Source organism: Gorilla gorilla, chromosome 6, assembly GCF_029281585.2.
Source record: "Gorilla gorilla gorilla isolate KB3781 chromosome 6, NHGRI_mGorGor1-v2.1_pri, whole genome shotgun sequence".
Classification (NCBI taxonomy): domain Eukaryota; kingdom Metazoa; phylum Chordata; class Mammalia; order Primates; family Hominidae; genus Gorilla; species Gorilla gorilla.
Window position 1 is genome coordinate 44795929 of NC_073230.2, and position 12908 is coordinate 44808836.

The window sequence follows — 12908 nt, forward strand, 5'->3', positions numbered from 1 at the left end:
AAGATAAACAAGTCCATCATGGGCAGACGTCCCTCTGAAAACTCCAGGCACTGATGGAGGGTGGCTGAGCAGAACTGAGCACCTGATAAGATAATCACTACTCAGGAAGCACCGCCTCCCAGTTATTCATTCATGAAATATCTTTTCATTTTAAGGACTGTTCACTAGGCAAGGAGAAACTACACTCAAAGACAGGCAGTTCCCAGTCTAATGACTGCTTCTCAAACTGTGGAAGCCCTTGGATTAGATTCATCTGGTGCTTATCACAGATGCAGATGAAAGGTCCTGCCCATGGCCAACAGAATCACAATCTCTGCAGCTGGGGCTGCATTTTGCACAAGCTGGTATATGCATTTTGTACAAGCTCCCTGGATGCTTCTTGTACACAGTCAAGGTTGAGGACCACTGGGTTCAGCTGATAGACAAGGACAATACAATGTGATAAGTGGAGAGGCACCCAAAATTTTGGGAGACAATAGAGCAGCAGTGCTTAACCCAACTTTTGGAAACAGCTTTTAGTGAAATAGCAGCTATCCAGGCTAAAAAGAAGCAAAGAGCTTTCTAAATGAAGCTAACACGCTATGGGAGAGAGGCAGGTTATGTGATCTTTACTGAACAAGGTAGAAGATTGGGAGAAAACCCAAGTAATAATCATTTCTTCTACTCTTCATTGCATGTGAAAACATACTTCTAATTCTTGTGCCAACTTCTGATTCAATCAAGAAACAACATCTGACAGCAACACTTCCATAAGTCTCATTGTAATTCCATAAACTGCAGGGCAATTAGGAACTGGGTTCCTAATTGCCTGTCTAGGTTTCCATATGTGATTAATAGGAGGCCTATAATTTAACCAACTGTTTACACTTGTCATCTGTAAAACCAGAATAATTATCAAGAATTAGGCAACGCAACACCATGTACCTCTTGATATGATGAGCCAAAAAGGACACATCATTTCTCTACATTTCTGCCAAAAATACAAAACTCGAATCTGATCAGCAGGATATGTGAGAGAACCCCAAACTGAAGACTTTTTCTAAAATAGCTGTCCTGTACTCTACAAAAATGTCAAGGTCACAAAAGATAAAGACCGAGAAATTTCTAAAGATCAATGGAGATCAAAGAGACCTGACAATAAACATAGTACATGATCTTGGACAGGATATTACACCATAGAGAAAATAGCTATAGAGGATCTTATTGGGACAACTGATGGAATTTGAATATGGATTACGAACTGTGAATTTGACGATAGCATTATACCAGTATTCAATTTATTTCTGGTTTTATAAATGTACTGTGATTATTATGTAAGAGAATGGCTACAATCTTAGGGACATACACACTGAGTGTTCAGGGGTGAAGGGGGATGGTGCTTCCAGGGCTCCATCAAATGGTTCAGAAAAAGTAGGTACAGAGTTCTTTGTACTATCCTGGCAATTTTTGTGTGTTTAAAATTGTATCAACATAAAATTACTTGTCAAAGCTATCAGGCCATGAAAAACAAGCAAAGACTGAGAAATTGTCCAAAACGGAAGGAGACTGAGGAAACGTGACAATTCGTATCCCTGGATTGGATCCTCGAACAGAATAAGGACATTAGTGGAAAATCCGGTGAAATCCAAATAAAGTTGGTAGTTATGTTAATGTAATGTACCAATGTCAATTTCTTAGTTTTGACTAATATACCAAGATTAAGATATTAACATAAGGGGAAACTGGAAATAGGGTATAAATGTAAGCATATACAATCTTTGTAATTTTCTGTAAATCTAAAATTATTCCAAAATAAACAGATAATTTAAAAATATATATATTAAAACACACACATAGCAAAGGCCATCTCCAAAGGCAGAGAACACTACACTAACCTCACAGGTAAGGAGGAGGACTGTCTATCAAGAGCTGCTGTCTTAAAGCAGAGGTTCCCAAACTGCACTGACCATGGCAGAATCAAAATTAAATAGTTTACCAGAACCACTAAATTAGAGTCTCTTGGGATGGGACCACTGAAAATAGTTATTTCGAATAAGTGCCTGGGTAATTCTGATTAGTACCCGGGCTTGGGCACCAGGTATCCAGCTCAGCACGTCTCAGATTGAACTACACACAGGGATACCCTGGAGATCTTGTTAAAATGCAGACTTGGGTCAGGAGGTCTGGAATAAGACCAGAGATTCTGCATTTCTAATGTGCTTTCAGGTGATGCCCAAGCATGTGGTCCAAAGCCCCACAGATTGAGAAGGGCAATGCAACAAGACAGAGGGCCCCAGTGCCTGCCACTGCGGGGCATTCAGGACCTCTCTACACGTGTGTGAGACCAACTTCCATCTCACTGAAGCCACTGGTCTCTTAGGCTGTGGCCAAACCTAATCCAAACTACATTTAGTCTGCACCGAGTATCTCCAAACATTTTCTTAAGGTAAATTTTAACTAGCATCTCAAACCACATATGAAAGCAGATAAGCATCTGTTGCCTGACTCAAATGTATCCAAAACTATTAGGCATCTCTACTTTTCTCTATTTGTATAGGTTCCTTCTTGAGTCAGTAGAAAACTACCTCAGAGAGCAGTTAAAATGACAATGATGTGTGGTCTGATAACAGCTTTTTTGACAAAAATCCCAAAAATTTACCCTTTCTTACATTTGAGTTTAAGTTCAATTAATTCTGAGCTGACCCGTATAATTCATTTTAATGATTCCTTTGGATTCGCACAATTCCATATAACTCTCACATTGATCTGCCACCAGATAATAAAATCTGACCAGGAAAAAATTTGTAAATCATAATTGTAAAATAGTATGGAGAACATAAAGATTGGAGTTGCCATGGTTATTGTAATTTTGAAAATATAGAAAGCCATCTAGAACCCTATATTATATACATTATAAAATCTGTAAGTATATAATAGGTCTCAACCTTTTATTCCTTAAATCATTTGCTCTAGAGTGACTACAGTAAAGTGAGGACAAAAGTAACCATTCTGAGACAACCTATAATCAAATAGTGCATGAGAATCACACCATACAATTCTCAAGATTCAAGTTAAAGGATGCTTTTATGGGTCAAGCCACTTTTATAAGTCTTCTTGATATTTTTTAATTCAATAAACATTTGTTGAGTATTTACTACATGGCAGACAATATGCTAGACACATAGTGAATTTTACACTAAAAATAAAAATTACAATTGGCTGAAATCCAAGACTGAACCCCTCTATACTAATTTCATTATAAAGCTGTTAATGTAACAAAGTACCAATGCATTTGGCTGCTTCTGCAAAAAATGAAAAAAAAAGGGATTTTAAAAATTAAGTTTTGTCTTGCCTGTGTTCCAACAATCTGCACATATTCATGTGTCATGGCAAGGCAGGGATGGGGCAGCCTCCACTGTGTCAACTGCCCAGGGCCCGATCCACTTGTCCCTCCCACCTCCTTCCTAGCTTCAGACACAAATCCTGTATTGACACAATCCAAGTGGATGCTGGAAGAGTATAAAAACCCCATCCATCACTGTATGTGCTACAGAAATCAAGCACATTGCAACTATCATTGCACAGATTTTTCAACACAGCTAGAGAGAGAAAGGGAGAAGAGTGAGCTATCCAAAGTCTATGAAAATTCCAGTATAGAAAGGAAACTGAAAACAGACACCCAATGCTGTCACGTTACTAACCTGATCAATTTCCATGAGTTTGGGGTAGGCGCCCGGCCATTCTATGGCCACCTTGACGATGTCTGCGGGTGGCGGCATTGTAAGTCCCCAAAATGTTCAAAGCCAGTGGGAATGAGGATCCTACAGCGTAAACGGCCACACGTGTCTATACCTAATGAGGAATGACAGAAAAAGAAAGAGAAGTCACTCAGTGCAGATGCAGGGTGAATTTTGCTTCATCACTTCCTGTTTTCACTGGTGGTTTGGTATGAAAAACGGCTCCCCTTGGTGCCTTGGTGCTGAAGGTGCAGGGGCACAGCCAACAGTACAATGGGCTCCTGAGGAAAGAAGAAAGATGGGGGTGCCCATGCCAACGCCCTTGAGTCAAAGCCGCCAGGAGACGCTGCCCTGTGGGGCACAGCTTGCGCGAATCTTCAGTGGAAAGAAAGCTGTTCCTTACCACTGAGTTCTGCTCTGAATGGTGCCCAGGGTCTGAATGAGCCAGGCTCACTCTCTGTCCAGACATGCATGTAAACGTCTGGCACTCAACAGTCTGCGGAAGGACAGATTGCCCAGGAAGTCATGGTCAGGAAGCAGTGTTTCTTTAAAGTGTGTTCTGTGTGTCACAAATAGATCTCCACACTATAGCAACCAGGATATCATGAAGAAGGAGAAACACCCTGAGAGCTCACACACATGCACACCCATACTCCCTCCCCAAGGTCGGTTCACACAATGCACCTTTGGTGGGGGGGTGGGGGTGGGGCAGAAAATGTACAGATGTGGACTGAATGGCATTCAGAACAGACTTTGAATTCTCACTTGAATGAATCGTGCTTCTTACACAAAGGAGGTAACCATTATCCTCTGCTGCCTCTTCCCAGGCTAGCCCATTTCTTTTTTTTTTTTTTTTTTTTTTTTTTTTGTGAGGCAGAGCCTGGTTCTGTTGCCCAGTGGCGCAATTTTGGCTCACTGCAACCTCCACCTCTTGAGTCCAAGCAATTCTCCTGCCCCAGCCTCCCAAGTAGCTAGGATAACAGGGGCCCACCACCACGCCTGGCTAATTTTTATATGTTTAGTAGAGACAAAGTTTCGCCATGCTGGCCAGGCTGGTCTTGAACTCTGGGTGATCTGCCCACCTCGGCCTCCCAAAGTGCTGCGATTACAGGCGTGAGCCACCTGGCCCAGCCCAATTTCTTTTTAAAATTAATTTTTTGTTAAATCATGTGATACAAACTTGTGTGTGTATGTGTGTTTGTGTGTACAAAGACGGACAGTGTAGAGTCTCTTCTCCCAGTGTCACCCACCGGCCCAATATCTGCGTTCACTTCTTATCCTTCCAGTTATCCAAAGTCATTAGGTATCCCTTCAAACTTTCTTCAAGTATAGAAGGCAAATACAAAAATACATTATTACATTTGCCACTTTCTTTATATAAAAGGCAGCTTTTTTTTTTTTTTTTTTTTTTTGAGACAGAGTCTCCCTCTGTTGCCCAGGCTGGAGTGCAGGGGCATGATCTCAGCTCAAGGCAACCTCCACCCCCCGGGTTCAAGCGATTCTCCCGTCTCAGCTTCCCGAGTAGCTGGGATTACAGACGCACACCACCATATCCGGCTAACTTTTGTATTTTTAGTAGAGACAGGGTTTCATCATGTTGGCCAGGCTGGTCTTGAACTCCTGACCTCAGGTGATCTGCCCTCCCTGGCCTCCTGAAGTGCTGGGATTGCAGGCGTGAGCCACCATGACTGGCCAAAAGGGAGCGTTCTTTTTGTTTCTTTTAGTATACTTTCTAAATCCTTCTATGTTAGTACAAAGAGAGCATCTTGATTCTTTTCACAGCTACATAGTAGTTCATTGTGTGGATGTGTCCTATTTGATGAACCAGTCCCCTGCTGTGGGCCATTTGGGTGATTTCTTAAGTTTAGCTATCATAAACCAAACTGTGATCCATAAACTTATATATAACTGATTTTGCACATATGCAAGTACATCCTTACAATAGATTCACAGAAGTAAAACTGCTGGGTCAAAACACAGATGCAGTTAATACTGATAGCCATTTCCAAATTTCTCTCCATTGGACTTGTATGAGGTTGCCTATTTACACCCAGCCTCACCAACAGAATGAATTTTTGCAAACCTGACAGGTTGAAAAATAAAATCTTAATGTATTTTAAAATTATATTTCTCTTATTGTGAGTGAGGTTGAACATAAAGAGGAAAAGACACACGCTCCCTTTTTGTGAACAGTCCAAACATTTGCCCCTTTTCTATTGGGTTCTCTGTCTTTTTTGAGAAATTGATATCTGTAATGAAGATCTTAAACATGTGCATTTGGTCCTTTACCAGACCAGAGTAGGCCTTGTGAGTTACTATCCCAGATCTCAGCAGTAGCTGGACATTACTGAGATAATAGAGATAGCAGAGTTAATAATGGAAGCCTCAACAACACCAGCAGTTATATAAATAACTAACTTCAGCGCAGCTGACAAGTAAAGGAAATGAACCAAAACAAAACCGCTACTCCTTTGGCCAAAGATGATTAGGGAAGCCTGCTGAGAAGCTAATCAGCGGTAACCAGCAAGAGCAAATCTACAAAGCAGTGGTTTAGTCACTCATTCAACAAATAATTATTGAGCCTCTGCTCAGTGCCAGGTCTATTCCCCATGCTGGGGATATACAGCAGCAAATCTGGGATATAGCAACAAAGGATATGAAGAAAAATCAAGCAGAGAAGGAAACTGAAGCCTGTGCCTCTACCAGTGTGGGAGGGGCAGGAATACAATTTTAAACAGGAAAATCAGAGAAAGGTTCACCGAGAAGGCAGCACCTGAGTAAAGACATCTGAGGCCAGGTGCGGTGGCTCACGCCTGTAATCCCAACACTTTGAGACTGAGGCGGGTGGATCACTTGAGGCCAGGAGTTCAAGACCAGCCTGGCCAACATGGTGAAACCTCGTCTCTACTAAAAAATACAAAAATTAGCCTGGCGTGGTGGTGCTTGTAATCGCAGCTACTCAGGAGGCTGTGGCAAGAGAATCATTTGAACCCGGGAGGTGGAGGTTGCAGGGGGCCAAGATCGCACCACTGCACACCAGCGTGGGCAACAGAGCGAGACTCTGTCTCAAGCCGGGTGTGGTGGCTCACACCTGTAATCCCAGCACTTTGGGAGGCCAAGGCGGGCAGATCACAAGGTCAGGAGACCAAGACCATCCTGGCTAATGCCGTGAAACCCCGTCTCTACTAAAAATACAAAAAATTAGCTGGGCGTGGTGGTGGGCACCTGTAGTCCCAGCTACTCGGGAGGCTGAGACAGGAAAATGGCGTGAACCCAGGAGGCGGAGCTTGCAGTGAGCCGAGATCATGCCACTGCACTCCAGCCTGGGTAACAGAGCAAGACTCCATCTAAAAAAAAAAAAAAAAAAAAAAAAAAAGACGTCTGAGAGGTGAGGATGGGGGCCCTGTGGACGTCTGGAGAAATCAGGTTCTAGGCCAAAAAGTCAGCAAGTGCGAAGGCCCCAAGGCAGGAGCATGCCTGTTATGTTCCTGAAACAGGTGACTTGCTGAAGCCAAGTAAGTGCAAGAATAGTAAGTGAATGTGTTCAGAGAACTCCTGACCCCCTGGACACTTCCACCACACCTCTTGGTTTGTGACTTCTAAAGAAGAAAGCTGTGTGTCCCTGCACACCTATTCAGAGTGTAAATCAGCACAGCTTTCCAGAGGGCCTTTGGCAAACTATACGAAAAGCCTTAAAATTTCGCATCCTCTTTGAGTAATTTTAATTTTCTAGGATGTTATCCTCAAGAAATAATTATTAACCATAGCAATGCCAATTTGTTTATAAGTCTCAAAACTTGAAAACAATTGAATATCCAACAATAGGGACTTGTTAAGTAATTATAGTGTCTTCTATGTGCAAATGCAAGCAAACAATCCGTACTTCGGACTTCCTCTCCATAGTCTGTATGCTCTTTGAATACTTGAGAGCTCTAAGAACAACGCATTTTATCTGTGCTACATTACTTCAGTTCGACATCCAAGTTCAATTACATATCCTAGAATAAGAAGTAAGAAAGCAGGCTCTAATGTGCAAACAGATTGTGTGAATTTTAGGTAACACTATTCAAAAGAAAGCATACACAATCGTGGGGGTTAAGACAGTAAATAATAAAAATTAAAATGCATTTTAAGTACCTTGCCCCCACCTCTACATAAAATTGTCTAGAATTACAGCAAAAAAGGTCATCTAACCTTCTAGGAATCAAAGGCCAAGCTTGTTTTTCTACCCCTTTAACTGGTATTTACTTCTCAGACCGTTCAGGGAAAACCTGTTGAACAGGTGAGAATACAATAACATGGCTCCAGTGGAGAGTCAGAGGGGAGCTGTACACAAACCAGCCACTGAGAGAGCAAAGGAGCAAGGAGGCTTCCCCTTGGGAATTCACTTAACCAAGCCCAATTAGACCTCATCAGTTTTCCCCAACATTAACAAACCACGAGAGAAAGGGAGGGGGGCATAGCAAGGCTCCTCTGGGATACAGCCAGGTGCACAATTGCAGAATGGATAATCTAGTTCATGTTTTATCCTCAGAAGTCCAGACTTTATCCTCTTAAATTTATATTTTCACAAGAAAACAGCACTTAAGGCTTCTATATATAATCACTGTTACTTCTGATGAAATTTAGGGAAGAAAGGTTCTAGCCTGGGCTTTCTCATTCCTGGCACAATTAGCAGCTGGGGCCATACTTCTTTGCCGTAGGAGCTGCCCCGAGCATTGCAGGATGACTGGCAGCATCCCTGGCCTCCACCCTCTAGAGGTCAACAGTCCCTTCCCCTCAGTCTCGACAAATTTTCACATGTTGTAGAAGGGACCCGGTGGGAGATAACTGAATTACAGGGGAAGTTTTCCCCCATACTATTCTTACGGTACTATTCTTATTCTTATAATGAATAAGCCTCAAGAGATCTGATGGCTTTATAAGGGGAACACCCTCTCACTTGGTTCTCATTCTCTCCTGTCTGCCGCCATGTAAGAGCCTTCTGTCATGATTGTGAGGCCTCCCATCCACATGAAACTGAGTCCACGTAAACCCCTTTTTTCCTTTATAAATTACCCAATCTCCGGTATGTCTTTATTAGCAGCATGCAAACGGATAATACAGGTGGTAAGCTAGCAAATCCTCTAGGCAGATTACCGATGATCAGGGCAACCTATCCCATCCTTGAACTGGACACAAGGCACATGGTCTCATCAGGCTCTCCAGGAAAGATCAGCACACAAGCCCAACTCCTCTTGGTGAGGTATAACTGAGAAGGAAACACATTCTAAAATCTTCAGCCAACAAAGTCAGCATCCTGGTGTCCTATGCTTCCCCCAGCATAACTCTGGGGTTACTAGACTCCCTTTGTCAACTTCTCCCCACTACATCTGGAGTACTCTAAGGGCAAGGTCCACATCGCATTCACAGTTACAGACTCAGGGCCACGGCAGGCAGGCATTTTAATACATAGCTGTTGTATGAATGCATCCCCTCCTCAATGAACATCTCATTGGAGCTACCAGCAGTACTGAGCCTAGTGTTGTCAAAATTACCAAAGTAGATAACCTAGTATTACTTAAATTGCCCAGTAAAATACCAGCTACAAGAAGTTGTGTAGACAGCCGGGTATAATAATTCTTATACAAACTAAAATTTAAGAACCATTAAAGGGAGAAACAAAAGGGAAGTCTAGGCAGGTGGCTAGACATTCTAATCATCATGCCTTCCAAAGTCACTATCAAATCCCAGGTGGTGGGTAAAGAATGGGCGGAGAATGCTATACCGTTCCTGCTTGCCTGCTGGCTTGACTTTATTCCATTCCAAAAATATGGGAATTGTTCCATGTTTAATATTAAGATTCTATCACCTCGATATGCATGTTAAGTGGTGTGTTTATAGTTGAGTGGATTAAATAAAGAGGAATCACTTCTTCTAGAGTTAGGTACTGAAGTCTGTATAGCAGTAACATCTGACTCTATAACCCGTGAACAAGCCCACTCTTCCACTAAATGTCTCCGTAGGTTGGGTGGCATTTTGAAGATGACAGACAGAAATCGCTTTGACTCCCACCTAGAAACTCATCTCTCTACACATTGTTCTATGCCCCAAGTTCAACATGCCTCTTGCTGTAGTCTCTTAAAGATCTGTTACATCTCTACAGGTTTTTCCATACAGCTTAATTAATTCTTTCGGTTCCACAAAGGTCCCAAATACCTGATCACTTTTTGTTGTTTTTTTCTGAATTTCCCATATAGTTTTAGTTTTGGGTGACTGCAATGGCTTTGAACCTTTTAATGCTCTTTGTAGTCTTTCTGTTGCACAGTAAACCCTACTGAGAAAAAAATTAAGCCTGTATGGCCATTCCTGTAGAAGCTGTGTGTTGGGGAAATGAACACACTTGCCCTGGTGAACCGTGTGTCCCCTCCCCTACTGCACTCACAAGCCCAACAGATGGGCCAGTGGAGGCCAGGGCAGATCAATGGGAGAGAAACACCAAACAGCTGGAGAAACGATCTGCTTCCACTCCTCAGCCCCTTCCTTCCTCACCAGAAAAGCTGTCCTCTGTCCCGCTAACAGTCATTATCTACTGATGATGGATAATGGGTTTATAATGATGATGGGGATAGTGGAAAGGGAGCTGTTCATCTCATATTTTTAATGTTGAGTTGTCTCTGATAGAAAAAGACATAGACCACATTTTCCCCTTGCATTAGGTTAGGCAGAAAGGGAAAGGGCTTCAGGAGGATCACCCACTGAAAGCAGCCCTTCCCTCTTGGCCCTGCTGTCTTCCTGGAGCCCTCTAGTCTTCACTTTTTTTTTCTTTTTCTTTTTTTGAGATGAAGTCTCACTCTGTCACCCAGGCTGGAGTGCAGTGGCACAATCTCAGCTCACTGTAACCTCCGCCCCCCGGGTTCAAGTGATTCTCCTGCCTCAGCCTCCCGAGTAGTTGGGATTACAAGCAGGCACCACCTTGCGCGGCTAATTTTTGTATTTTTAGTAGAGATGGGGTTTCACCATGTTGGCCAGGCTGGTCTCGAACTCCTGACCTCAGGTGATCTGCCCACCTCGGCCTCCCAAAGTGCTGGGATTACAGGCGTGAGCCACCGCACCTGGCCTAGTCTTCACTTTTGAGAACACCGCCCTGCATGGTACACTGAACCTCAGAAGGGGCCACCGAAATAGGCTTTGGGTAAAAGTTTTGCTCTTCTCTTCTTTGTGCTACCATCCTTCTTATGCCAAACAGACTGAAATTGTCTCAATACCTTTAGTGTCTAGGTCAAAGAATACATGAAGTCAGTGGTGTGGTCAGCTGACATTATTCAGGATGTATGAGTGTCCAGGTTTGCTGAAGCCAGTCTTTGTTTCCCATGGGAGCAGCAGTGGTGGGCACATGTCCCCCAACCTGCCCTACACTGGAGGGTCTGGATGGATGGGTATATGGTGGGGGTGTCATTTCAGGTTCCCGTATCAGGGACCTGATGGCCATTCTGAAGACAGCCCGGGGCCTAAGAGGAAGTTTGCGGCTTCAGAAATGAGGGAACACGGTGTGTTCAGAACAGAACATGCAAGCACTCAGGAGAAAGAGAATAAACAGAGAATGGAATCCAGTGTGGGGAGGCTCAGTATTTCCTTTTCTGTACACGCTAGCCATGTATGCTAATCTCAGCAACAATTCAGCCCATTTACTTGACAGGTGGGGAAATGTGCTATTAGCTACGGTTGGCTTGCAATATAATGGAAACTTGCAGAGAAAAGTCTTTGCTTTCCCAGTGTCTGGCATTGACATCATGAAGGCTAGGGGACAGCTGCCAGAAGGAGTGGCAGACAGGAGCCCAGAGCAGGCATGGGGCTGGGCACCGTGGACACGCACTTTACTCACTCTTCTTCACAGCCCTGAGTGACAGGTGTTATTATTTGCAGTAAATTAATGAAGATACTAAATCTTAACTAGTTTAAATGACTTCCTTCAAATCCTTAAATCCTCTCAGGTTGATAGAGGCCTCTTCAGTATGAGAACTGTTACAGGTGAATTGTGTCCCCCCTCAAAATTTGTATGTTCAAATCCTAACCCCCAGTAGCTCAGAATGTAGCTGTATTTGGAGACAGGACCTCGAAAGAAGTAAGTTAAAATTAGGTCTTCAGGCCGGGCCCTAATACAGCATGTTTGTCTGTTATCCTTTTAAGAGGAGGAAATCTGAACACAGAAGGTACAGAGGGGAGACCATCTAAGAACACAGGGAGAAGACAGCCATCTGTAAGTCAAGGAGAAAGCCCTCAGAAGGAACCAACACTGATAACACCTTGATCTCTGACTTCCAGCCTCCGTAACAGTGAGAAAACCCATTTCTGTTAGTTAAGCACCCCAGTCTGTGGTACTTTTTTATGGCAGCCCTAGCAAACTAATAAAACACAAAAGGCAGAAAGCGTCAAAGAAGAGCCTGATGATTTGATACAAGCAAGCTTAAAAACTTCTGAATTCCAAAAACCTTTATAAAAATTTAGAGACAGTGCTCGCTTCAGCAGCATATATACTAAAACTGGAACAATACAGAGAAGATTAGCATGACCCATATGTAATTTTTATATATTAAAGTATTTAAAAAATTTAAACACGAATAACAATCTGAAAAAAAATTTGCAATAAATGTGATCCAACCTAGTATAAATATCCTTAATAAGGATCTCATAAATTTGTCAGCTGGGCACAGTGGCTTGCGCCTGTAATCCTAGCACTTTGCAGGGACGAGGCAGGTAGATCACCAGGAGTTCTTGCCTTCTGCTGGGGATGAAGCTGAAGCTGAAGCTGTCTGCAGCCATGCTCCCTCCATGGGGAAAGGTCATCCACAATAGGAAAGAATGAGGCAAGGAGAAGCAAAGACAAGTCAAGAGGAAAACATTCAAAAGGGAACAAGGACAGGAGGCCTAGCTATGTTCAGTTTCTGTTGAGTTTCCTAACACTTTTCCTTCAGTTCTCTGTACTACCCTAACATCCTTCCTAGATAGACAAACTAATAAATTCCTCATTACGCTAAATGAGCTTGAGTTGTTTCTGTCCCTTACAATTGAAAAACTCCTAATACATCAACCTAACCATATCTGTTTACTGTCCTGAGTTCCAAACTTGTCATTAAATGACTGGAAGGCAAAACAGACTGAAGTTACACACTCTAACCTTGCAGTCAAGAGGAAATGGTCTTTTGCTCCCCA

The 12908-nt window shown here is 42.9% G+C and overlaps 1 protein-coding gene and 1 pseudogene across 17 annotated transcripts in view; one reads left to right on the forward strand and one right to left on the reverse strand.

Moving 5' to 3' along the window:
• Positions 1-12908, reverse strand: part of ELMO1 (engulfment and cell motility 1) — a 592158-nt gene that overhangs the window by 482052 nt on the left and 97198 nt on the right. For all 17 annotated transcript variants that reach the window (XM_019031281.4, XM_055347629.2, XM_055347626.2 and 14 more), the window contains one exon: positions 3681-3831. In XM_019031281.4, coding sequence (XP_018886826.1) covers positions 3681-3758 — 78 coding nt within the window. In that variant the 5' untranslated portion in view covers positions 3759-3831. The remainder of the gene's footprint in view (positions 1-3680; positions 3832-12908) is intronic.
• On the forward strand, positions 12209-12308 carry LOC115935448 (uncharacterized; annotated as a pseudogene).